This window comes from Arvicanthis niloticus, chromosome 1 (genome assembly GCF_011762505.2).
Source record: "Arvicanthis niloticus isolate mArvNil1 chromosome 1, mArvNil1.pat.X, whole genome shotgun sequence".
Lineage (NCBI taxonomy): Eukaryota > Metazoa > Chordata > Mammalia > Rodentia > Muridae > Arvicanthis > Arvicanthis niloticus.
In genome coordinates this window covers 94085604-94111297 of record NC_047658.1, presented here as the reverse complement: position 1 = coordinate 94111297, position 25694 = coordinate 94085604, and the positions used below count along the sequence as shown (strand labels likewise).

The window sequence follows — 25694 nt, the reverse complement described above, 5'->3', positions numbered from 1 at the left end:
CAGCCAAAGCTACTCGTGCAACCCTATTTCTAGGGCAATAGCACTGAGAGAGAGGTGATAAGTAAGCCACAAACGATCAGCAGGAGAAAGAATACAGAGTGTTCGCCACATTTTCAAAAAGGGGAAACTACTCAGATGAATGCAAGGGTATGGCTCTTCCAGCTGGAGGAACCTAGCTACTAGTGGGGAGGTTGGTTGTGCCAGCCAGCCCTCTACAAGGCCAGAGCCTCAAGCCAAGTTTGTTGTGAGATAGGATCACTATGTAGTCCTTGATGGCCTGGAACTTGCTGTGTAGGACCAGGCTACCCTCAAAATGTGCCTGCTTTAACCTCCCAAGAGCTAGGACTACAGCTATGCACCATCACACTGGGTGCAGGCTAGGACTACAGCTATGCACCATCACACTGGGTACAGGCTTTTGGACTCCAGGTGGACACCTGGGATATTGCCCCAAAGTGCATTTCCATTTCCCTCTGAAGAGCTTTCATTTCCCCAAACCGACTCTCCAGAGGGCTCCCCACCACTGGCCCCAATACCTTGAGACCCATTTTTCCAGACTCATCAGCTTAGTTACAAGTGGTGACTTTCTGTTTATTGCTCAAAAACAAGAACTCAGAAGCAAATAAAGATGGAAAGAGTGTAGGCGGGGAGACGCGGGGAAGGGATGGGTTTGGCCCACCTCTCCCTTCATCCTTCTCACCCTCCAAGGCCCAGCAGCAGTCAGGCATCTGGGGGTAGGGAGCCTTCATGGCCATGGGGATAGTAGAGCTGAGGGACAGTTCTTGAGTAGGGCCCTGGCTTGGAGGAGCCCCAAGAGTTGCAAGGGGCTGAGTTCCCTTCCCTGGGTCCAGAAATCAGTAGAATAGGGGGTGGAAGGCCCCTTGTTTGGCAACTAAGAAGAGGCGGCTTTGGGCATCAGGATGCTGGTTTATTTACTGTAGGGTCTCCAGGGCCATCAAAGCCCCCTCATGGGTTGGGGGGACACTATTTACACAGCAGGGGGTGAGGGGAGCCAGAGACCAGGTCCTATGCTCCTCACTGCCCAGAACGATGAGAGAACAGGGAGGTCCTGGGTCCTGCAGACTTAGATTTGGGGCTCAGATGGAAACTTCATACTCCCTCGTATCCTGAGGACAGAAAGAACAGATAAATCTGAGTCAGTTGGAGGTGAAGAGGCATCCACAAGAAGGGGGAAGACATATTTGTCTTGAGTCTGGTGGTACCAACCTGTAATTCCAACTACTAGGGAGGCAGAGGCAGGAAGATGACAATTCAAAGCTGGCCTGGGCTACAAAAGTAGTTCAAGGCCAGCCAAAAAAAAAAAAAAAAAAAAAAAGGACTGGAGAGCCAGGCATGATGATACACACACCTTTAAACCCAGCACTTGGAGGCAGAAGCAGGTGGGTCTGTGAATTTGAGGCCAGCCTGGTTTATATAGAGTTCCAGACCTGCTAGTGCTATAGATTCTTGTCTCAAAATACAAAAGAGAATGAGACATTGAAAATGTTTGACTTTACATAAGGCACTAAGTTCAGTCTCTAGTACCACACACACTCTCAAAAAGACCTTCATATTATTTTGAGACAGGGTTTCTCTATGTAGCCCTGTCTGTCCTGGAACCCCCTAGGTAGACTAGGCTGGCCTCAAACTCTGAGATCTGCCTGTCTCTGCCTTTGCCTCTGCCTCTGAAGTCCTGGAATTAAAATTGTGAGCCACCACAAGACCTTTGTATTTAAATTAATGTAGAGGAGCTGGAGAGAGAGCTCAGCAGTACTGGCACTTCTCCCAGAAGACTTGGGTTAGATTCCCAGCACTCACAAGATGGCTCACAACAACCTGTAACTCCTGTTGCAGGGAATCTGACGCCCCCTGCTGGCCTCTGAGGGCACTTGGGGGGGGTGAGACAGGGTTTCTCTGTGTAGCCCTGGCTGTCCTGGAACTCACTCTGTAGACCAGGCTAATCTTGAACTCAGAAATCCACCTGCCTCTGCCTCCCAAGTGCTGGAATTAAAGGTGTGCACCACCACTGCCCAGCCTCTGAGGGCACTTTATATACTTGGTTTACTGACATACGGTCAGGCAAACACACATACACATAAAATGATTTACAAATTTTTAGAAACTATTTTTCAGTAAAGATTCTCAGTCAGGTGTGGTGGTGCACACTTTAAACACCAACAAGCAGGAAGCAGAGGCAGGCAGATCTCCCGAGAGTCCCATGACAGCCTGGTCTACATAGTGAGTTCCAGAGTAGCAGGACTACATAGTGAGACCATGTCTCAAAAAACAAAAAAACAAAACAAAAAAAAAAAAAAAAAAAAAAGAAAAAGAAAAAAGAAAAAGAAAAAAAAAAACAAGCAAGCTTCCTGGGTAGAATCTAGCACTCTCACTAAAGGTGTGCGCCACCACTGTCCAGCTATTTTATAGTATCTTAAGATGACAAAGATATGAATTTTTGAAATGTCTTGAACAATTGGGAGATCTGGAGGTTGGGCCTAAGCGCCCACCATGGATCAGAGCTGTATCCTGTAGATGGGCTCTGGTTCTCCAGTTTGCTATTAGTCCCTGTTGTCTACACATAATTTGCATTGGTATCATCATGGCTTTTGTGGGCAACTGAGTTTGAAATCAGGGACTTTGGAAGAAGATTATGAAGTCCTGAGGGCAGACCGAGAGATGGGGCATCCCATGAGGAGGGGAGGGACTCACCCCTGCTTCGTACAGTGGGTTGCTGAAGTCTGACTCCACAGTAATGGGACTGTAAGAGTGAGAACCGGAGAAGCCAAAGAGGGATTTTCCTTGTAGCCTGGGAAAGGCAGGGGAGAACGGTCTGATTATGTGAGTCCTTGAACTCTCTCACTTATTCCCATGCCAGGTAAGCCACCTGCCCTGGCCAGCAATCAAGAGTAAGGTACTTACTTAGTGTAGTATATGTAAACGCCAATGCCAAGGACAATGACCAAGCCCAAGGGCAACAGGATGGCTAAAGCCAGATTCCCACCCTCCAGCTGCCGTGATGGGTCTGTAGTCTGGGTCACTGGGGAGGGAGGAAGAATAGCAAATAAACCAAGGCTGTACCCACTCCTGGGCTCTCCCAGCCTCCTGCCCTGGGGCCTGAACCCTTGACTTCACCCCTCCGGGGCCTGGCCTCCTGCCCCCAGCCTTGACCTTGCCCTCCCTACCTGGCCAGGCCTGGTCTCCACCTGCACCCTCACTGACCTTCCAGTTTTCGGTTGTCCAGGAGTTCCTCATAGGCCACTGCAGGGAGAGGAGGGGGAGGGGACGGGGTCTGAGCCAGGGAGGGAAGGAGACTGAGGAGAGGGCCAGAGCCTGGTGGGGTGAGGCTGGGCTGCACAGCCTGGTTCTCTGCCCTCTGTTCAATCTAAACTTGTCTTTCCCTGAGTGTGTGGAGGCCACGGGGGACTGATGGGTCAAGCCTGTCCTCTTCCTTCAAACCACTAAAGGTTCAGGGTTCCTGGGCAGTCTCAGCCAGCCAGCTTCAGAATTTCTCACTGAGAGCAAAACTCTCCCTTTGTAGAGAGAGTAGGGAGCCTCTAAACCAAGGCCCTCACTACATCCCATGATAATTCTGGAACCTCAAATCTCCCAAGGTTTTCCAGTCACGCCTATAAGGATGAGAGCCCACAGAATAGGCACTCAGCAGGCTCAGCCATTGTTCTTGAATTTTCTACCCAACTTTTCTAGCCCTGTCACTCCCCATATATTGATATGCCCCTCCTGCCCTGTCTGCCCAGGCACCTTTGCAGAGTGGGGGCTGGCTGGTCCACTGGGAGGGGTGACCAGGTACACAGGTGATGGTGACCTCGCCGATGAGCTCAAAGCCCTCATAGCAGAAGAAGCGTAGTGACTCGCCCGCTTGGTAGTGATGCTTGTACAGGGTCTGGTAACCATTCTCAGGAACACCAGGATTCAGGCACGGCTCATACTTCACTGCAGGGAGCACACCAGCCACATACCCACTTAGATACTGAGCAGGCCCAGTATGGATTCCCCGGTCTGCCCTTCCTGGGGTGTTCCGAAACTTACAGGCGCACTTGGGGACCCGATCACTCCACTTGGGTGTGCCTGTGTCCCGACTGTAGCAGGTGAGCACAGCTGCTCCCTCCAGGCTGTACCCTGGCAGACATCGATACTGGACGTGGGAGCCCACAGGAAAACCGGCATCTGAGGCAGTCCGGTGGCCATTGGTGATCTCGCCAGGGTCTGCACAAGTCATGACTGGTAACAGGACAGACAGGTTAGGGGTTGCCAATGTCTTAGCAGATTGCCTGGAAACAGGGCTCACAGAGGCCTGAGCTTTTGCCATCTCCTCAAAAACAGCCCTGTCCTCTGAAAAATCTCTTAGAAGGGTACAGATTATGAGTCAGAAACACTTTTGGGTCAATGGGTTTGATCCTGATGGTACAATGCACTTTGGGACTAAAGAAAGGACTATGAGCTCAAAACCAGCCTTGTGCTACATAGCAAGTTCCAGAATAGGACACCCTGGGATACATAATGAAACCCTGAGGCTGGAGAAAAAACAGTGTGTTTTATATTTCTTTTGAAAACAGGATAAATGGGGCAAACCTGGACCCTGTACTCAGGTAAAATTAAAAAATATTTAATCAATATATCAGAGCACATTAACTGAAGCCAGGCACTGTCCCTCACATGACAGATCTTTTTTTTTTTTTTTTTTCCGAGACAGGGTTTCTCTGTGTAGCCCTGGCAGTCCTGGAACTTACTCTGTAGACTAGGCTGGCCTCAAACTCAGAAATCCACCTGTCTCTGCCTCCCAAATGCTGGGATCAAAGGTATGTGCCACCACCGCCCGGCATGACTGATCATTCTTATGGACAGAAGTTAGTGTCTCCAGACAGGATGGCTCTTGCGTCCCCCACATTTGCATGGTGCCTAGCCTATTTTGCTTACTTATACAGCCTGCACTTTATTTCCAGTGCTACTTTAAACAGAAGGTCATAATCACGGCCTTTGTGACTGTAGATCTATATGTGTTCACTTGTGTGCATGCAGAGGCCCGAGGTTGATGTTGGGTGTCTTTGTCTATCACCTTATATTGGGAAATAGAGCCTCTTACTGAATCTCACCTATCAAAGCTGAACTGTCTAGCCAGTAAGCTCCAGTGTCCCTCCATGCCCCCACCACTTCAGTTACTGGTATGTGTACGACACCTAGCTTTTATGTCGGTTGAGCAGATCGGGTTCAATCAGGTCTTGATACTTGTGGCATCTAAGTTATCTTTCCAACCACATGGGCTTTGATTCATATAAACCTGTGCTAGACACCTGATAGATACTTAATCCTGATTCTCCTGAGAGATCAATGTCACTGCCATCTTTCTTGTGGCCCAGGGCTTGGCACTTAGCCAAGCTGGAACCAGCCAGGATCATAGCCATCACAGCCCTGGAGCACTGGATAGATCCTGACACTTGAGTCTCAACTCAGCATCAGACTCAGGGTGCAGCAATTTTCTAAGGCTAGCCTTGGCTAGGCAACCTGACTGCTTGGCCTACTCAGATCCACTGGTTTGTGAATCGCCCCAGGGATGAGGTGCTATGCCGGCTACATAGTCTTCCTTGTGTCCAGCCCAAATCTGGCTTTCTGAAACTCCTCCCCATTTACCCCACCACCGCAACCTCCCTGGGGGCTATTTGTAAGAACCATAGTGGACTTGGGGATGGCAGTGGCTCACGCCTTTAATCCCAGCACTTGGGAGGCAGAGGCAGGCGGATTTCTGAGTTGGAGGCCAGCCTGGTCTACAGAGTGAATTCCAGGACAGTCAGGGCTATACAGAGAAACCCTGTCTTGAAAAACAAAAACAAAAAACAAAGCAAAACAAAAAAGAACTACAGTGGAAAGGGTCATGGTGGCTCACACCTTTAATCCTAGCACTTAGGAGGCAGAGGCAGTCAGATCTCTGAGTTCAAGGTCAGCCTAGTCTACAGAGTAAGTTCTAGGACAGCCAGGGCTACACAGAAAAAGCCTGTCTGGAAAAAAGTAATCAGTGGGGGAGAACTAAAACCAATCTTTGTGTCAGTTTCCCCAAATTTATTTTATTTTTGCTTTTTTTAAGACGGGGTTTCTCTGTGTAGCCATGGCTGTCCTGGAACTCACTCTGTAGACCAGGCTGGCCTTGAACTCAGAGATCCTATTGCTAGGAGGATTAAAGGCATGTGCCACCATCATCCAGCTAATTTCTCTGAATTTATTTTTGTTTTTTTTTGTTTTTTGATTTTTTTTGTTTGTTTCCCCAAATTTAAAGAGACAAAGATACTACTTCATTTTGTTGTTTGTTCTATTTTATTCATTTTTGTTTTGTTTCTTTGTTGTTGTGGTTGTTTTGGTGGTTTTTTTTTTTTTTTTTTTTTTTTTTTTTTTTGTTGTTGTTTTTGAGACAGGGTTTTTCTGTGTAGTCCTGGCTGTCCTGGAACTCACTCTGTAGACCAGGCTGGCCTCGAACTCAGAAATCCACCTGCCTCTGCCTCCCAAGTGCTGGGATTAAAGGCATGCGACACCACTGCCCACTGCCCGGCTGGTGTTTTGTTTTGATTGAGATAATTAATTACTAATTAGCCCTGGCTGGCCTTAAACTCATGGAAATCCTTCTGTTTCATCCCTCACCCCCATCCCCAGGTCTTTGGGCTTTTCAGACATGGTTAGCCTTTCTTGAACTCATGATCTTTCTGTCTCAGCTCCCCAAAATGCTGGGGTTTGTTTGTTTGGTTGGTTGGTTGGTTTTGGTTTTTCGAGACAGGGTTTCTCTGTGTAGCCTTGGCTGTCCTGGAACTCACTCTGTAGACCAGGATGGCCTCGAACTCAGAAATCTGCCTGCCTCTGCCTCTCAAGTGCTGGGATTAAAGGTGCATGCCACCACTGCCGTCCCAGCCTTTCTTTTAAAAATAAAGCCTCCAAGCTTCTGTAAGCCTCACCTCCTCTGAAGCCAATGTGCCCCATCCCCGGGTGAACGGAGCTACAATCTTGCTCCAGTGCAGCTCAGAGCTGTGGCTCATTATTTCCAAGCACCAGGCACTGTGTGAAGTGCTGCCTCTGCTCTGCACACGGCTCGCTCCTACTTCATCCACGGGAGAGCCAAAGCTCAGAGAGATTAGTATGTATCCCAGATCGTCCCCTGTTAGACTGTGTAACATGCCTAGTTGCTCATGTATCTCTTCCTTCCAGGTTTGAGATCCATCAGGGTAGGAAAGAGTCAGAGACCTGTCCTATAACCATAACCCAAAGCCAGGCTTCAGTGACTGCATTAAAACAAATCAAGTCCACTGATAAGGGTTGATTCTAACAGAGTGACTTCCCACAGAGTCAGCTTTTGGGGAACTGAGAGTTTGGTTGAAGCTTGGAAGAGAATTAAGAGTTAATGGGGAAGAGCCCAGCCGGAACTTGGCTGAACCCTGTAAGGGAGGGGTTCAAACCTGGCAGGGTGAGATCGGGGCTGGACCTTGATAAAAAAAACAAAACAAAACAAAACAAAAAAACGGTGGAACACAGGATAAAAGGGAAGAAAGAAGCCTGAGCTGAAGGCAGAATTCGTATGCGCGTGCGCGTGCGCACGTGCATGTGTATGTTTCAAGACACTATCTGGGACCTAAAGGTCATAGGGGTTGAACCTCAAGTCTCAGGCCGAATTCAGGGCAAAAAGAAGGAATCCCGGAGAGACAGGAAAGGGTGGAGCCAGAGCCCAAGCACAGGTTTGGAGGTGGGGCTCTACTCACTCTTTTGGCAGGCAGGCGGCGCCGCGCTCCAGGACAGGTCCCATTGGCAGGTGAGGATGTCTGATCCCAGTAGTTCATAGCCAGGCTCGCATTGGTAAGTGAGTACTGTGCCCCGGATAAGGTCCCCGTGGGATGCTGTCCTCCAGCCCCACTCAGGAGGTGGCAGCTCCGGGCAGGTATCATTCCTCGGGACCTCTGCAGAGAAGATGGAATGCCCTTCCAGCTTCAGAGGACCTTGCGCTGGTACCCCTTCCCTGCCAGATCCCTGGCCATCCAGACCTCCTTGCCTTCAGTACCTTTGAAATGTAACACGAAACCCTGGCCTAGGCCCGGGTTTGGGGGCCCAGGGGGTGCCTGAAACTGCAGAGTGAGATCAGGTCCAGAGGAAAGGAGACGGCGGCGTGGCTGAGGCCCCCGCAGCTGGGCCAAAACTCGAGCGCTTGGACCATCCCCGTCGAACAGTGTTAGCATATCCCCTTCGCGAACATTCAAGCTGCAGTGAGGGAAATTAGACAATTAGGCCAACTACGACTAACCCATCTCACCCCGTTCCACCCAACTCCCTCAATCTTAGTCTGCCCTGAATCCCCCCTCTCAGTTTTGACCAGTGCAGGGTTTCCTCCAGGTTCAGAGGTGGACTGGCTCCTCCCTACTCCTGCTTCCTAATCTTCGACCCTGCAAATTACTAGCTCAACCCATTCTCCAGCCGGTCTTCCACCCCATGCCCTGCCCAAATCTAGCTTGATCAATAATAAACCATAGCCCTTCCACACTCAGATGCTGGATTCTGCCTGTTTATCTGCTTTGGGTCCCTGCCCACTCGCCTTTTCTCCACTCGTGACCACCTGATACCAAATAAGCTTACTGACTTGCACCTACTGACTTTAGGGCCAGGGTCCCTTTGCTCAAGAAGCCATGTTAGCCACACACATACACACACACACACACACACACACACACACACACACACACACGCACGCACGCACATGGGGAGGGGGGCAGGGTATAGCTTAGTGGTAGAGCATTTGAGAGCAGACCCTCCAGACCTGCAGCAGCCCTTGAAGAGGGCTATACTTCCTCTTTACTTGGCCTTATTCTCCAAGTGACTTGAACCTAGGTCTCCCACCTCTTGATGTCCTCTTTCAGAACACCATGTACCCAAGGAATTCTGTGTGAGCTCAGAAGAGCCAGTTGGACTCAGAATGCAGGCTAGTGCCCTCTCGCTCACACCAGATAGAGCTTACATCCATCACACTTGGTACCATGACCCAAACATACATTTCAACTTGGAGCAAGATGCGCTTCTCTTCCTGGACATGCAGGCCCCACACGCAGTCTTGGCCAGGGCTATAACTCTGGGGCCAGTCAGGAGAGAGTACCACACCAGCTGGCTCAGACAGCTCTCCTCCACACATGGCTAGGGAAGAAGTGTCAGGTTTAGAAACCATGTGGGCATGTGTTCTCCACTCACCAGTCCTCATAGTCTTTGGCAGTGTGCACGAGGCCACCTCGACCTTGCCATATCCAGGTTTTAACATGGTTGTTTCTCTAGCCCTGCTCTCAGTTAACCCCACCCACTTCCCAGCTTACTCACCACCCAATCCACACTCAGCCCAAATCTAGTTCTAGCTTTAGAAGCCTTTTGAGTCTGAGCCTGAATTCATAACAAGTCCAAAAATTACTCCCCCAAGAGAGCAGCCTCCGAAGGGGCAGAGCTTTCCCAGGCTTTGGGTTTCAATGCCTTCCTGGGGTCCCTACTCCAGGGGCAGTCTTCCATAGGCTGAAGGGCTCTGTGTCATGAGAAGGCTCACCCTTGCAGGCTGGCTCTGTGTCATTCCAGTGGGGTTCAGTGGGATCCACACATTCGATAGCATTAGGGGGCCCTGGTGGCTCCAGAGCGTATCCTGGGAGGCATGAGAAGGTGGCCAGCGCCCCTGGGCGGTACTCAGGATCTGTGGTGGTCACATTGCCATGTGCCAGGAAAGGGGGGAAGCAGCGGTCCTCCTCAAAGGCTGGAGAGGAGTTGATCACAAACATTAAGCATTAGACAGGTCTCAGGAGCTCATGTTGAACATTTAGAGTGAATTTGGGTGTTTCTAGGCCCCTCATGGGCTGTTTGTTTGTTTGTTTTGGTATCTAGAGATGGGCGTCTTGCTATACAATTCAGGCTGACCTTGAATTTGAGATCTTCCTTCCTCAGCCTTCCAAGTGGCTGCTGGGACCATGCACCTGCACCAACCACCATTTAGAGTTAGCACCGTAGTACTAACCACAGTTCTACAGACAAGGACATCTTCAGACAAAAAAGCCACCTGCCCAGGGTCAGTAGGGGACAACTATAGAAGCAGAACTACAATCCTGAACAATTAGTTCTCATCCACAGACATTTGGCTTTGGAAACAGCAAGGGGCCTGGGAAGGGGTGCTTCTGGAAAGCTGGCTTGTGTAGGTGTGTTCTAGCCCCAGAAATAACAGTTGGATTTTGATCATCCACACTGTTGCTGGAATCCAGACTTGCAGTTAGTGCAGCAGCTGCTCAGCATTCTCAGAGGACCAGATCAGCCAAGTGAGCAGCCAGTCTCGACAGTGGCTTTCCCCATCTGATCGTATCTTATCTACAAGACTACCTATGATGCAGGCAAAGATTCTGAAGCCCACACTGTAGACCAGGCTGGCCTGGAACTCAGAAATCTGCCTGCCTCTGCTTCCCAAGTGCTGGGATTAAAGGTGTGCGCTACCACAACTCAGCTAAGAATTCTTACTGAAACACAGACAGCTCCTAAGCACTTTCAGAACAGATCATGTTCTGGGTTTCTGCAGATTCACTAGTGCATTTTGTATTACTTAACCTGACAAGGCATCCTGTGCAAATCCTGTCCATCTCCCAGGTCCCAGTGCCAATCCCACTTTATTTGTGAGCTATCCAAAACTACATCCTTCTAATCTGAACATTTCCCTTCATTGCCTCTTTCTTTGTTTCTGAGAAAGGGTTTCTCTGTGTAGCCCTGGCTGTTCTGGAATTTGCTCTGTAGACCAGGCTGGCCTCGACCTCAGAGATCCTCTAGCCTCTGCCTCCTGAGCACTGAGAGTAAAGGCGTGCGCCACCACTGCACTGCCCAACTCTTTCATTGCCCCTTGCTACTGTGTTTACAAATGCTCAGCCGTGCTGTGTTGTAGGTAAGATACAATCAGGTGGACAGAAAACACGCTCTAGAGATGTGCTTTTTGGCTGATTTGTTTCTCCATAAAAGTTGAGCGGCTGTGCAAGTGCACCATTTCCCTTTCCCCTGAGCTGCCTTCCACCTTCCGCTCTCAAGTCATTTCATTATGCTCCATCCTAGAGGCCACACCTAACTGCCTCTTTTTCCCCGTGATTGCTGATTCCTTTTGACCTGTCCAATATTCATTCGTCCTTCTTCTGGTACCAGTTTCCCTATTCTCATCAGGTGGAACATGCTTTCCTTAGTTCTAGTCCATGAGGTTGGTTGGGGCCAACCAGAGACAGCCATGCCATTCAAACCCGCCAATCATAATACTGCCTGGCTTAATTGGACTTAATCAAGTCAATGAGAACCACTTCTGGAATTTTTGCCTGACTCTCACCAGCATTTCCTTTCTTTCTTTCCTGATGGCATTGAGTAAAGTAATAATAGTCTGTCAGAGTGTAGTCAGGTCCACTACATAGGGAAAGCCTCCCTGCCAGTGAAGCCACTGCACAGTAAAAACCTAAGAGACAGATAACTGTCCACTGGGCTGTATACTGGATCCAGCCCTATCTGAAATTGAATCAGAAGAGATTACTTGGAATAAAAAGACGTCCCTGTGAAGGTATTCCTGTCAGGTATCAGAGACCAACCACAAAGATGAGCATGAAGGGTGAGCATGAAGGGAGTATGTACTTGTGACTGTTGCTCGTTTGAGGAAGAGGAAATGGTGTGGGGTTGGGCATGGTCAGGATGTGAGACTATTACCTTCAAATCGGAGACTGAGCAGCAGGGGGTTGGCTGGTGTCTCTGAAAGCAGTTCTACATAGAGGGACTGAGCATCGCTGATGAGACCGCGCTCAGGGACGTCATCCATGTCAGAGTCGTAAATCACAGGGGACAGGGGGCTTCCTCCAGAGCGCACCATCAGCCTGAGATGGACAGAAGGGTGGCAGGTGCATTTTTCCCCTTGGAAGCTGCTCTCCTGGCTTGTCTTTATAGCTGCTATTATCCCACACTAACCCATACCATGCATTCTTTTAAGCCCTAATGTATTTGATCTTGTTTGATCTTTACAAGGACTCTTGAGTCACACACTATTATTAACCCCTCATTTTATAGTGAGGATACAGAGGCACAGAGTGCACACTATAAAACAACAAAGAAGAATGAGGAAAATGAGAGCACATACGTTTATAGTGTTTATCACGTCCTAGGCGCCACTTCTATACTTGACATATCTTAATGCTTTTATTAAGTGTTTGGAAGGGTGCTATCTCCGTTTTACCAATGAGAACTGAGATGCTTCCAGACACACTGAGGCATCTAAGGTTGCGAAGCTGCACTCTCTGAGGTTATGACAAAACTCGGTTGGATACCTCATCCAGTGTATCTGACTCCCCCCTGAAGCCTCCCAGCTTTCCCAGGATGGGGACCTCCAACCCAAAGCCCAGATTCTCACCGGTCATTGTCCTCATCCAGTGAGACTCTCTCAAAGTGCAGGTGTAGCCGGCGTCCCTCAGCTGCTTCAATGACCCAGCGGCAGGTGAGGTTGGGCCCTGCAGCTCCCCCAGGCTCAGGGGACACAATGCGACCCAGTGTGGCATTGTGAATGGTGCCACCACAAGATGCTATGGGCAGAGAGAGAACAGGAAGGCTTCAGCCCTTTCTCAGGCCTAATTCTAGAACTTAGTGGGTACTGGCCAGGGATGGCCTCTGCCCTTTGCATTTAGCAGAGAGACAGAACTTTCTCTAGGCTGCTGTCTAGCTTCAAATAGAAGCCTATGCATCAAACTGCTAAAATGAAGCCTCTGGAGAGGTGGGCACTTTGAGCTAAGGAGCCTCAAAATTGAAACTCTCAGATGAGAAGCTTTGAAGGTAGGAATCCCTAAAACATAAGCATTTTAGGCTTGGTGGATAGGTTGCAGAATGAAGATCTTAGGACCAAGAGCTACCAGCCAGGAACCTCAAATATAGCTCAATGAAGTGGTTGGTTCTCCAAAGAAAGGGGATCTACAAGTGGTAACAGGATGGCAAACACCAACTAGGGCATCCCAAGATGAAGCCCAAGATGAAGACAAGATTGGGGGTTCTCCAAGGATGGAGACCATCACAGTAGAGACCTCTAGGGTACAACCTGGTACAGGGGCTCTGCAACTAAAAGCTTCAAGATGGATTATGGTGATTTCCCAGCTCACCCCCAACCCCCAAGCCAGGACAAAAGTCCTGCATTGAGAGACTCACCTGTGCAGCTAGGGGGTTCACCAGTCCAGGCTGGCCGGGTGCCGTTGAGGCAGATGAGGGTCTCCTCACCCTGCAGCTGGTATCCTGAGTCACAGTGGAAGGTGGCAGTGCCCCCAGGATGTAAGTCTGTCACGCTCACATCCCCGTGGGCTGGCCGGGGTGGGAAGCCGCAGCTCAGAAGGTATGCTGGACAGGTCAAAGAAGAGGAAGAGGGGCTGTTGTCCCACAATGAGCTCTCATACCCATCCCTTGGTACTTCTGTAAATCCCTCCATCCTTATTCCCAGGGAACAAATGGGCCCCATGCTGGAGTCCACACTGAGGAAGAGTGACTCCTCATGCTGGCTCACTGCCTCATGAAGAGGCAGTGTCAATGGTGATTATCTCTGACCTCTGCCATTTAGCCTGCTTTGGCCATTTATAGATAAAAGTTATTTTAGAGCCCAGTCTTATTGGTTGCAGGACCTCAAGTAAATCAATTGAGCACCCCGATGTATATCAGCACTAATAACAAATGGCATCTGCAGAGATGGTTTACTTTCCAACTCAGATTACACAGTTTCAGAGGTAGGCGGAGAAAGAATGGGTGACCCACTTTCTAGAGGTGGATGCTGAGGCTCTCACTTGTGAAATGCTTTGTGGCATTTTCTTTCACAAACTTTCTTGTATGGAGGTGCACACAGCCTTCAGCCAGGCCAGACGCAAGAAACTGCTCTAGGAATGTTGGCTTAAGACCCTGTTAGCCAGCACCTCTGAAAGATCTCCTAGTGGAAATGGAGTGCTCCAGAGTAACACAACCTCCCTTCTTGCACTGACTTCCTTGTACCTCAAATTAGGGTTGTTTTTTTTTTTCTTTTTCCTAGCAACAGTGACCAGTTCATCCACATTCAAGTCATTTTGTCCTCTGATAATCATGCCCTGGTGCCACTCCCCCTCTATACACTCTGCACAGTTGCACCACTTATATTCTTTTTCAAAGCCTCTTGAAATTATTTTGGTATGGGGAGTGGGTACGGTGGAATTAGATTTTGAAACAAGGTTTTGTTATGTAGCCCAGGTTAGCCTCAATTTCTTTTTTGGTTTGTTTGGTTTTTTGTTTTGTTTTGTTTTGTTTTTGCTTTTCGAGACAGGGTTTCTCTGTATAGCCCTGGCTGTCCTGGAACTCACTCTGTAGACCAGGCTGGCCTCAAACTCAGAAATCCACCTGCCTCTGCCTCCCAAGTGCTGGGATTAAAGGCGTGCGCCGCCGCCACCACCACCCGGCTTAGCCTCAATTTCTTAATCCTCCTGCCTCAGCTTTTAGAGAATCTCACTGCCATTTTCAGTTTCCAAGGCTGTGTCTTGTGGGGGGCACAGGCCAGTTCTAGTCAGCAGAAGGCTTTGTCTTTCCTGGCTCTAGAACCTTCTGTGACTCTGTCAAAAACCTATCCCCTCCACATTTCGAAAGTCATCAAGCATTTATCTAGCTGTGGGTATAGACAGAAACAAAATAAACCCATACCTTGCCTTTCCAGAGTCCCCAGTATACTAAGACTAGCAGACATAGAAAACAGTTATCTAAAATACAGCAGGTTGGGTAAATGTCAACCCTCTGTGGCCAACAGAGTCAAATCTGAATGTTTTAGCTTGATATTCTAGTCCCTTCCTGGCCAGGTCCAGCCAGTCCTTAAGTTGGTACTCAGCTCTTGAGGCTCCACACCCAGTCTGTGACTCCTTCCTATCTCACGGTCTTTTCTTCTCCCGTCTGCTGATAGAATTAAATCCAGGACATTGTAAATGTTAGGCAAATGCTCCCCCATGAACTATACCCATAGTCCTTGTGATTTTTGTTTTGTTTGTGAGACAGGAGCTGACTATGTAGTCTTGGCTAGCCTGGAACGCTCTATGTAGACCAGGTAGATTTTGAACTCACAGAAATTATCTGCCTTTGCCTTTGCCTCCTAAGTACAAGGATTAAAGGCATGCACCATTGACACCTAGCTACCCTTTGATTATTTTTGAGACAAAAATATGTAGTCCAGGCTAGCTTTGAACTCTTGTATTTCCCACTTCAGCACCCAGAGAGCTAGAATTACATGCATGTACCATCATAGACAGACTACCTTCGTATTTTTTCCCATTCCTGTGCTTTTACATGTAAGGCTTTCTGGTAGATTTCTGATCTTTGGAAGAGTAAGTTAAATACTGCTCCTTCCAGGAAGCCTTCTAGACTTTCCCTGTTCCCGTAAGATCTTACCCATGTTCGATTCTATATATGTCATTTTCTCATCACATTACCTAATATCTGTTATCACTATGAGACTGAAACAAAGCCTGAGCAGGCTGATCTTACACTGGGAAGGGGTATCTTTCACTAATTTCAATAATTCGTACCAGTAAGGGGATTGGCCTAAAATCTAAATAAAAACATTAAATGCAGGATTGGAATCTAACTTAGTAATATCTAGCTCTGAATTAACCAGGCCTATAATCCAGGCACAGAGGAGGTAATGGTAGGAGGATCAGAAGTTCAAGGCTATACCTGGCTACATAGTGAGTTCCAGGCTAATCTAGATTCCATGAGACCCTGTCTCAAAACAAACAATACAAAGCATGCAATGGACTTCCTGCCCAAGGGGACTCATGCCAGTCATCCCCCACCCTCATTTTAGGAATGACCATGGGGCAGAGACTTGGTCATCTGGTTTCTAATCCTCAGTAAAGTTTCAGGTGCCTGAGAAATCCATGCAACCTCAAATCTTCTCCCTCCTCTGAGAGGCGGAGTTGACTGGGCCCTGTCGGCATGGGTGAAGGACTTTGCACATGGCCAATTTGCTAGACTCGGGCTGGCACTCTAGACATGAGGTCACAGTTAGAGCAGATTAAGGAGAGCTTTAACAGTGCCTCTGTCCCTAGAATGCCTGCAGGAGCTTCAAATAAGGGAAAACAAAGGCAGGTAACAAAGTCCCCTTTACAAAACAGCCCTGCTCCCCTCCATGTTCCAATTAGCCCGGGAGTCCTAGTTTTGATGCCCTAGGGAAATGACTGCTTAAAGGAGCCAGTGGGTAGCTTTTTTTTTTTTCCATCTGATATCTAGCATCCCAAGGCATGCATGCGTTTGTCTCCAACAACCAGGTCCCTGGCGCCAAGTACAAGTCCTAGCTCACTGGTCTCTCCTACAGGTAGGAGGAGCTCTGCCTTGAACAATTGACCCTCAGGGCATGAGGAAGGGACAGCCGCTGCAACCTCAATAAGATGCACATGTTATCTGGGAAGAAGGGGGAAGTACATGGAGCCCAGGGACAGTGGCTCCTATCTCTAAGAGCACATGAAAAAACTTTGCAGAGGACATCACTGTCTAGACCGGGGATACTGGCAAAGTTCCTTAGCTCATGCACACGCACACTATGGAAAGCCACTTCCCCCACACACATAGGCTAACATCGATCATGTGTGTAGCTTGTCTGTGTGGATACATCAAACACTCCCCCTACTGCCCTGGAAGTCAAAAGGAGTTCCCAAAACTGCAAACCTAAGAGTCACTTTCCTGCTGTCTGCTTCCTCCTCCTCGCATCTGCAGATTAAAGCACCCTGAGCTCCCTCAGCCGCCCTGCCTGCTTTCCAGGGTGGTCTTCCTATTCTCTCTTCACTCACTGCCTTCTCTGCTTTGGCCTTGGGGGCACTGATTGATGTTGCTGAGGTTTTTACTGTGTTCCAGAGCCTGTTTTAAATACTCCACCGATACTAATTCACCTGATCATCCTAGTTACACGTCACAGTGAGTATTCTAACTTCTGCTTTTCAGATGGAGCCACGAGGCACAGAAAGGTGAAATAAACTGCCCTGGGTCACACGATGCAGACAGCACTACCTTCCACTTCACCTTTCTAAGGGCTCCATTTTCTCTCCTCTCTGGGACTCGGAATATACTCTTCCAATCCATTCCAGTTGCTTCTTTCTCTTTCTTCCTCCCACCCTTCCCCTGGCCAGCTCATCCTGTAGGTCTCTTCTTAGTCACCACCTCCTCTAAGAAGCCATTCCTATATTCCTTAGAAAAACACTGGTCCCTTTGATTCTTGTTCCCCTGGCCTCTCCTCCATCACAGTCCTTACCTGACTGACATCACCATTCAAATTACTATCTGTTTTTACCCAGATCTTCAGCTCCTTAAAAGACAGACTTAGGGTGAGCTTTATCATTGTTTTCCCCAAGGCAAACACAGAGCCTGGTATGAAGTAGGTACTCAGTAAAAATTCATTGAATGGAATAAGTGACTTGCTACTTGGATTCAGTCACCGCATTGACAGATCCAGGAATGTGTGAGAAAATGTGCACACGTGTCTTTTGAGGGTCCTTCCCCCACAAGGTCTCAAGCAGGAGGAAGATTCTCTTAGAACCCTGAGTTAGAAGGATTCTGGAGATGTCTTCTGTACCCTAGGTGGCTCTTGTCCCTCTAATGGCACTTCAGACTCCTCACCCTGATAGTGAATCCTGAAGCCATTGCCCCGTGGAGCTCGAGGACTCTGGAAATGCAGGAGCAGCCGGTTTGTTGGGCTCCGAAGCACTTGTCCTTCTCCCAGCATGGAGGAATTGGCCAGGAGTCTGGGGGCCAGGCCTGGAGACCCCCCACCAGCCAGCACCAGGAGTTCTTCCTCCTGCGACAGGTTGAGTGTCTGCACCTAGAGAAGCCGGATACAGAGAGGCCAGGGCACGTCAGCAGGGGGAGGGGTTACATGTCCGACTAAGCCCCCACCCTCCGGTAAACCACACATGTTGCAGAAGAGTTTTGAGATCATCTAAGTCCGAAAACAGGTTCACTGATTCCCAGGCCAGACTTAGTCACACTCAATGGGCACCACAGGAAAGTACCTGAATCTCAATGCCATAACCAGGGTAGACATGGATGCTGTAGGTGCAATCTAGGAGCTCCACAGAGCGGCTGGCGCTGCTCCCCAAGTCCGGAGACTCCACAAACCCTTCGCCCTCCGAGATGTTGTTATTGCACAGAACTAAAGAGATGTAAGTGGCTGGGGCTGAGAGGTCCTTGTGATGCCTCCCAGTCAAGCATCTTCAGTGCTGGCCTGTATCCCCACCACCCTTCACCATCTTTATTCAGTGCTCCCATTCTACCTCTACTGAGACTTTCCTTCACCAGCTACAATGTGGATGGAAGTCCACAGAAGAGCCCTTGGACCTTAATGCTGCCTTGTCATTACCCCTCTCCGACCTGTACCTAAATCTCCTTCCACATGATCCAAGCAACTTTCTCCTATCCAGACCCACACGGGAGCATCCACCCCCTTTCCATCACCTCACCTGGGCTGGTGACAGTAGTGGTGACAGTTGTTGTGGTGATGATGGTGGTGGTGGTTTCCTCCTCTCCTCCCTCAGGCCTGAGGGGTGGGACTGGGGAGGCGGGGCCGGGTGGGGGCGGGGCTGTAGTTCCAGGGGGTGGGGTCAGCAGCTCTGGCGCGGTGGGGCCTGGCCCCCTGACCCCCTTAGGGGTGACAGCTGTCGTCAGAGGCCCTGTCCCTGGCTCAGTGGCACGTGGCAGGGAGGGTGCTGCAAGAGTCTGGCCGGCTGGAGGGGTGGCTAGTGTGGGGTCTGGGTCAGATCCTGAGATAGTTTAAGGGTAGTCAGCACACAGGAGTAGCAAATTGGCCCATGAGGGTGGGGAACAGCTTAGGAGGAAACAACCCTAAAGCCTCCCCACAGGACACAGGCCCCATTTCCCCTTACCCACCCAGGCTCCCCACATTCTCTCAACATTTTGCAGCTAAAGCTCCCTTTCTCTTCCCACTACCGCCTTGACAGCCCCCTTGAGCCTCTCCCCACCCCCAGATTTGGCTCTTGCTTCTGCCTACCCTCTCTCTCTTCTCTTGTCTAGCTCTCTCTGGAGCTTTTCTCTGCTTAGCATTCTTATTACTCTCTGGTTTTATGATCCTAGATCAACTGCTAGTTGTCTGTCATTCTCTGTCTCGCCATTTTTGTGACTCTGGTTGTCTGAATTCCTCTCTCTCTCTCTCTCTCTCTCTCTCTCTCTCTCTCTCTCTCTCTCTATACATGATCTCTTGACTGTTCATCATTTTGTCCCTGTCTCTGGTTCTGTCGAGGGCCAGCTTTGACTCTTGGTCAGCTTGCCTCACCTGACTTTCATTGGCTTCCTAGGGGTCTCTCCCACTGAACTCTACCTGCCTTCCTTCTAGCCAGGCACTCCATCTCTCAGAGACATAGCCTTTCTTTCCACTTTTATGCCATGCTGTGGGCCTCACCCGGCAAGAAGCCGATCTCTGGGCCCTTCTGCAGCAAAGCCCCATGGAGCAGCTCAGCCAGGTCCTCAGAGGCCACTGTGGGAGTCTCACTTCCAGGCTCTGGCATCATCTCATCCTCCTTCAGGGGCAGACCTAGGAGGTGAAGTCCTGTGAGCCTCTCCATTCCTCTACATCCTGTCCTTATCTGGAGAGATTTTTTTTTTTCCCAGAGCACATCTTATGGACACTCAAAGGGTCCCCGGCTGGGTTGAGAGCCTGAGATCAGAGGAGTCGATCTAACCTGCCCTCTCCCTCATAGAGTTCCATCCAGCTCCTGGTCTCTGGGCCTTCAGTGAGAACCTTAGTTAGTACTAACCCTGGAGAGCTCTAGCAGGGTATGCAGAACCTGGCCTTTGGGACTGCTTTCTATTCCTCCCCAGTGAAGCAACACCCCCCCCCATCCCAAAACTCTGAGGAGAGTCTGAGAGTCTGACAGTACCTCCCAGACCTTGCTTCTGCAGTGCCAGCTTTCTCTCTGGGTTTCTGCCTCTGCAGACAGCCTCAGTCTCTCTCTCTCTCTCTCTCTCTCTCTCTCTCTCTCTCTCTCTCTCTCTCTCTCTCTTCTCTCTCCTCTCTGCAGTCTTTGCAGCCTCTGCTGCCTTCTCTAGGGTTGGGGATGAGAGTAGAGAGTCAGGGATTGAATATCCCTGCTTGTGTTCATTTGTCTTTGTCCATATGTCCAAGAACATTTGTGTGTACAGCGCATGGCATCTCTCCCAGCACCTCCATCTCCCACCCAGGTACCCTGCCTGCTTCTACCGCCTCCGCAGAAATCCACCCAACTTCCCCCAGCTCTTCTCGAATTTAACCCCTAAGAAACAACTAAAAGCTCTTCGTATTCATTTCTCTATCTCCTTAATATCAGGAGTTCAAGGGCTCCACGGGCTCCACGGGCTCCACGCACCAGTCAGAGACCCTTGGTTTGCCCCTTCCCAGTCAACTGTGCCCCTCCCCTCCCCCACAAGCTCGGAAGACTCAATATCTTCAGAGAAAGAAGGTAGAGGGCCCACGAGAACCTTCCCAGGACCCACCCCCACATGTCCTTACCCTCAATCCAGACACAGCTCAGCAGAATTAGGAACAGCAGCTGGGAAGGCGGCGAGTGCTGGGCCTTGGGAGTCCCCATGGCGACTCACCCTAATTTCTCTCCTCAGTGGTTCTTCTGAATAATCTAGCTGTCACTTTCCCTCCGCGTCCTTTTATCTTTTCCTTTATTTTTGCCTTCCTGCTAAGGGTCAGCAAAGGAAGACAATTTTTCTTCCTTTGGGATGGAGGAGCAGAATTGGCCTAGGGGTTGCTTGGAGTCCGCCCCCTTTTGCTCAATCTTTATCCTTTGCTCTGTGATCTATGGCAAAGGGGGGCGCGGCTCCCGCTGCGGGGGGTGGGGCCGAGAGGGCCGAAGGTTATCCCCTTGTTCGGGTGCTTGGGCCCATCGGAATGGATAGCTAGCTAGCTGGGGGAAGTGGGAGGGGTAAGGCAGCTTCCGGGGGTCCAGGGTGGGTGGGCTTGAGGATCCAGAGGGTCCTTATAGGGTTCAACTGGGGCTTATCACGGAGAGGAAGAGGGAAGGGGTTGCGGAACCAGGGAAGCTGAAGCTCGGCCACTGGAGCTGCGGGAGGGAGAAGCTAAGAAAGGTGTCAAGCCCACGTCAGATCCTGGGGACGGGCGAAGGGAGGGGCCTGGGATTTATTCTCTGATGAGGGAGGAGGAGGAAGTGCAGATGGAGGAAGGAGGGATCCTGAGCCAGGACCGTAATCTGCACTCCGAGGCCCCTAGGGGAGCGGAAGGAAACTCTGGTCCCAGTAGTAATTAGGTTCCCTCCTGGCGCCATTCCAGAACATCTGGTATCTCTGCACCTGATCTTCCTAAGGTGCCGAGAGTGGGCACAGCTTGGTTCACGTCTTCCTGGCCTGTCCAGTATGTCCTCTGTCCACACCCGGACCTCCCAAGGACCTCCTTCACTATGCCCTTTACAGAAGCTCAGGTGGGATGGGCTAGCCCCTCCCGCAGGAAAAGGGGGAGTATCCAGGTTTGTAAGGAGTCTGAGGGTACGTGTTGAGACTCCCTCCTCCAGCAGGCGACTTGACAGAGGCCTGCAGCCCAGAGGCTACCACCGGTGATCTCCTGGCTCTGCCACTCAGCAAGCGGGCGCCCTTTCAGCACCTCGGCGCACGGACAGCTCCTGGCCCCGCCTACGCGGGCGGGCCTTGAAGCCGGTGATTGGCTGAAGCTGCTTCGTGAACCCGTGTCTCACTCAGGGCTGGCTCTGGCGTAGCCAAGCCAGGGAAAAGGGGAGTCACAGGCCAACCTCTCCAGGGACCTGCAGGCCCACGGTCGGACTCGCAGTACCAGAGCATCGGCCTCACGCGCGGGTCGGGCTCTCGCCCCGCCCCCGAGTCTGCCCCGCCCTTCTTTTCGCATTGCGGGGCGGCTGGAGGTTGGCACTGTGCCCCTGTACCCCACGTGGCGCTCGGTCAGGGCTGGGGGAGGGGGTCTGGAGAGGCAAATCCAGAGAGAAGTCTTCCCCCCTCTAACCCCCTTGCAGGGCTGGGCTGCGGCTGCCTCTGGGAGGGGTCCTGGGTAGCTAAGCAGAGAGGGCTGCGGGAAGGAGTGACGTCAGGGTGAGTGGGCGCCCAAGAAGGGGTGTGTAGGAGATCGGGAATTGGAGAGGACGGACCGGACCCGGTCGAGGGAGAAGACAGGTTAAGGAGAGAGGAAAGAGGAAACAGAAAGAGCGGCCCTAGAGTAGGGCTGCAGGCCAGGTGGAGTAGGGACCGCTGTTGTCAGGGGAAGCTAGAAGAAAAAGTAGATAAGAAAAGGGGGGCTGGAGTGGAGGGAGGAGAAACGAGCTGAGACTGGGAGACTGACGGTGGAGAGAGAGGAAAGGAAGAGGAGACTGTGGGAAGGAGAAAGAAGAGGAGGGCCACAGAAGGAAGAGAGGACTAGAGCAATCTCAGAGTGGAGACAAATAGAAAAGGAAGGGGAGAGAGAACTAGAGGCAAGTGAGGGAAAGGTCTGTTGGATCCTGTAGGAGTGAACAGGATTGGGGATGTGGCAGGGAGGGAATCAGGAAGCAGTCATTGAGGGGTCAGGTGGAGAACTGGGGGGACCAGGGAGCTGGGGTCTGCAAGATGCAGCAGCCCTCTTGGCCAGGGCCTCTTTGCCTATCATGTTTCCATGGCCACTGCCCCTAGGCTCTTCAGCTCTTACTGTACTCCTCGGAGCCCTCACTTCTCTGTTCCTTTGGTACTGCTACCGCCTGGGCTCCCAAGACATGCAGGCCCTGGGGGCTGGGAGCCGGGCTGGAGGTGTTAGCGGTATACCTGATGTATGTTCTCAGACTGGCCCAAGAGGCCCTGGGGATTCTGGGGAAGGACACAGGGCAGAAGGTCTAGTGAGCAGGCGGCTTCGGGCCTATGCCAGGCGTTACTCCTGGGCTGGGATGGGCAGAGTGAGGCGGGCAGCTCAGGGAGGCTCTGGCCTCACAGGAGGGACAGGGGTCCTGGGCATTCAGCGCCCTGGCTTACTTTTCCTACCAGACCTGCCTTCATCCCCCTTTGTGCCACGTGATGCCCAGAGGCATGATGTGGAGCTCCTACAGAGCAACTTCCCCGCCATTTTGCGGGACTTCGGGGCTGTGAGCTGGGACTTCTCAGGAACTACCCCTCTGCCTCGGGGCTGGTCCCCACCCCTGGCCCCTGGGTGCTACCAGCTTCTGCTGTACCAAGCAGGCCGGTGTCAACCCAGCAACTGCCGGCGGTGCCCAGGAGCCTATCGGGCACTGATGGGGCTGCGGAGCTTCATGAGTGCCAATACCTTCGGCAATGCTGGCTTTTCTGTTCTACTGCCTGGGGCCCGGCTTGAGGGCCGCTGTGGACCCACCAATGCTCGGGTTAGATGCCACCTGGGTGAGTATAGCCTGCCTACAAACCCTCTATATTTCCTACTTCACTACCTCTTTTCTGAAATCGGGTCTTTCTGCACTACATTTCCTATCATGCCTCTCTTCTCAGAATCTTCCCCAACCAGATCTCCTGAGTTCCGCTTTCATGCAAACTATCCAGTCAGTGGTGGCTTGCATAGGGTTCCATGAAGACCCTTACTCTTTGTCTCCAACCACCCTCTCCCCTTTTAACTTAGAAGAAATCCTCACTGAACTGTAAGTGGTCAGTGTTATTTGCCCTGAAGAGAAAATACTCAGAAAATCAAATTTAAATTGTAAAAAGAGACAACCTTGAGCAAGGCATGGTTGTGCATGACTGTAATCTCAGCAACTGGGAGACTGAGGCAAGGATCCCAAGTTTGAGGCATGCCTGGGTCTTGTTTCTTTTTTATTTAGTCTAGGGAGTATAGTGACATAATCTATGAGACAGGGTGTCTCACTATTGTAGTCCTGGCCTGGAACTCTAAATAGAGACCAGTTGGCCTCAAACTCACTGAGATCTACCTCCCCCTACTTCTCCAGTGCTGGGATTGAAGGTGTGTGCAGTAGGTAGCCTACTTTAGGCTTCTTCACTGATAAGTAACAATGTTACTGGAGGTTTCAATAGCACCAACCTGAGATTTCCTTTCTAATGTTCTAAAGATTGAAAGGAAATCAGAAAAGAAGTAAATATTATGACTTCAGCTTACCCTAAATTTCTGTGTGCTGCTAGCTGGAGGTGTCTTATACTTTGGGGCACACTTTTCCTACCAGACATGCCTTCATCTCCCTTTGTGCCACATGACACCCAGAGGCATGATGTGGAGCTCCTACAGGGCAGCTTCTCCTATAAAGCTGTTTCCCTGCCAATTTACAGGACTTGAGCTGGGAGCTGAGACTTCTCAAGGACTACCCCTCTGCCTCAGGGCTGATCCCCACCCCTGGTCCCTGGGTGAGGGCTTTCTGGCTGCTCCTTGCAGATACTATGCACATGTTGGACTTTCAACCTTAGTAATGGTGAGAAAACTCCCAGTCTTAAGACTTTTCCAGATGCCACTTTCTGGAATGTCTTGTTTGCCATCAGAGTTGGCTGTTTTCTCAGCACACTCAACTGAGGTCCTGGAGTCAGAATGGAGCCATTAGAGAAGTGCCCATTACAAAGTAGATTCTGGAACTGAACTGACAGAAAGTCCAGGAAGGGATTGCTCAGGGGAGTTTTTTTCCAAATGACAGATATACTTCCCACAGCAGAACTTCCCAGTGTCTTAGCATCCTTCAGACCACACTATGTGGTGAATGTACTCCAGCCATCTTTGAAAAGACCACAGAATCTGGCCTGAGGCCATTGAGCAGGCAGGCCCCCTAAACACAGGCAAGAAAGGTGGATGCCCATTCTCTCCTCACAGGCCTGAAGATCCCTCCTGGTTGTGAGCTGGTTGTTGGTGGTGAGCCCCAGTGCTGGGCTGAAGGACACTGCCTCCTGGTGGATGACTCCTTCCTGCACACAGTGGCTCATAATGGTAATAGGATTCACATTATGGTGGGTTGGGGGACCAAAGAGATGAGGAATCCAGCCAATCTTCTCTCACCAGCACCATTTTGGGACTGCACAGCCTTGGGCAAGTCACAGCTCCTCCAATCACCTGTGGGGCCTCTGCCTTCTTTACCAGGTGACTGCATGTGAGCTAGGACCATCAGCTAGACTATCTACACCCTACCCTCTTACTGTGGGACCTCAGGCATTTACTTAACCTTATCATGTCGGTCAGTATAAAATGTACCCATTTTAGGCACATAGAGTTATCACTGTAAATGCCAGGTATGGTGACACTCAGGAGGCTGAGCCAGGAGGATGGTGAGTTCAAGGGCTGGGCTACATGATAAGACCCTGACTTAAATGAACAAATACAACACTGGTGAGGGCCTGCTACTGACTTTCGCTTTCCTCAGTATATGATAGGAATTCTGGCACAGAAGTTTTTGTGTCAGCTGCTATCTCCATCCCTATGTGCCTTAGGATCCCCTGAGGATGGGCCTCGAGTAGTCTTCATTGTGGACCTCTGGCACCCTAACGTGGCTGGGGCTGAACGCCAAGCTCTTGACTTTGTCTTCGCACCAGACCCTTGAAAGAAGCTGTTCTCTTCGCACCTGAGCTGGAGTGATGCTGTACTCATGGACAGATTGAGTGGAGGTCAGGACCTCTTCTCCACTGTGAGGGGCAGGAAGGTGTGACTTACTCGGCCAGCACTGAATACAAATTCTGAATCCTCTCTTAAGTCCTGATTC

The 25694-nt window shown here is 50.5% G+C and overlaps 2 protein-coding genes across 3 annotated transcripts; one reads left to right on the top strand and one right to left on the bottom strand.

Annotated features, from left to right (window-relative positions):
• Positions 1 to 566: 566 nt before the first annotated feature.
• On the bottom strand, positions 567 to 21197 carry Sez6l2 (seizure related 6 homolog like 2). Of its 2 annotated transcripts, XM_034509991.2 has the most exons (18): positions 20534 to 21197; positions 19448 to 19579; positions 18492 to 18791; positions 18045 to 18184; positions 17653 to 17854; positions 13198 to 13383; positions 12416 to 12584; positions 11722 to 11885; positions 9563 to 9763; positions 9030 to 9168; positions 8048 to 8244; positions 7752 to 7946; positions 4048 to 4239; positions 3760 to 3951; positions 3220 to 3258; positions 2920 to 3037; positions 2710 to 2806; positions 567 to 1127 (listed from the first exon to the last, which is right to left on the bottom strand). In XM_034509991.2, exons 1-18 carry the CDS (start codon positions 20610 to 20612, stop codon positions 1098 to 1100), a joined length of 2772 nt encoding a protein of 923 aa, XP_034365882.1. In that variant the 5' UTR covers positions 20613 to 21197; the 3' UTR covers positions 567 to 1097. The 2 variants fall into 2 exon arrangements, with proteins under 2 accessions (XP_034365882.1, XP_034365889.1); XM_034509998.2 differs by lacking the exon at positions 3220 to 3258.
• A 300-nt stretch (positions 21198 to 21497) lies between these two features.
• Asphd1 (aspartate beta-hydroxylase domain containing 1) lies at positions 21498 to 25678 on the top strand. The gene is made up of 3 exons (XM_034510723.2): positions 21498 to 23394; positions 24815 to 24928; positions 25426 to 25678. The coding sequence occupies exons 1-3, from the start codon at positions 22536 to 22538 to the stop codon at positions 25533 to 25535; spliced, it is 1083 nt and encodes a 360-aa protein (XP_034366614.1). The 5' UTR covers positions 21498 to 22535; the 3' UTR covers positions 25536 to 25678.
• Positions 25679 to 25694: the final 16 nt, after the last annotated feature.

Excerpts from the sequence above, each read along its gene's own strand:
- Sez6l2 (XM_034509991.2), bottom strand. The coding sequence starts at position 20,612 with ATGGGGACTCCCAAGGCCCAGCACTCGCCGCCTTCCCAGCTGCTGTTC. Across the intron at positions 12,585-13,197 it reads TGAACCCCCTAGCTGCACAG|CATCTTGTGGTGGCACCATT; the intron begins GTGAGTCTCTCA and ends CTCTGCCCATAG. Across the intron at positions 7,947-8,047 it reads TTTCGTGTTACATTTCAAAG|AGGTCCCGAGGAATGATACC; the intron begins GTACTGAAGGCA and ends TCTTCTCTGCAG.
- Asphd1 (XM_034510723.2), top strand. The coding sequence starts at position 22,536 with ATGTGGCAGGGAGGGAATCAGGAAGCAGTCATTGAGGGGTCAGGTGGA. Across the intron at positions 23,395-24,814 it reads TCGGGTTAGATGCCACCTGG|GCCTGAAGATCCCTCCTGGT; the intron begins GTGAGTATAGCC and ends CTCTCCTCACAG. Across the intron at positions 24,929-25,425 it reads GCACACAGTGGCTCATAATG|GATCCCCTGAGGATGGGCCT; the intron begins GTAATAGGATTC and ends TATGTGCCTTAG.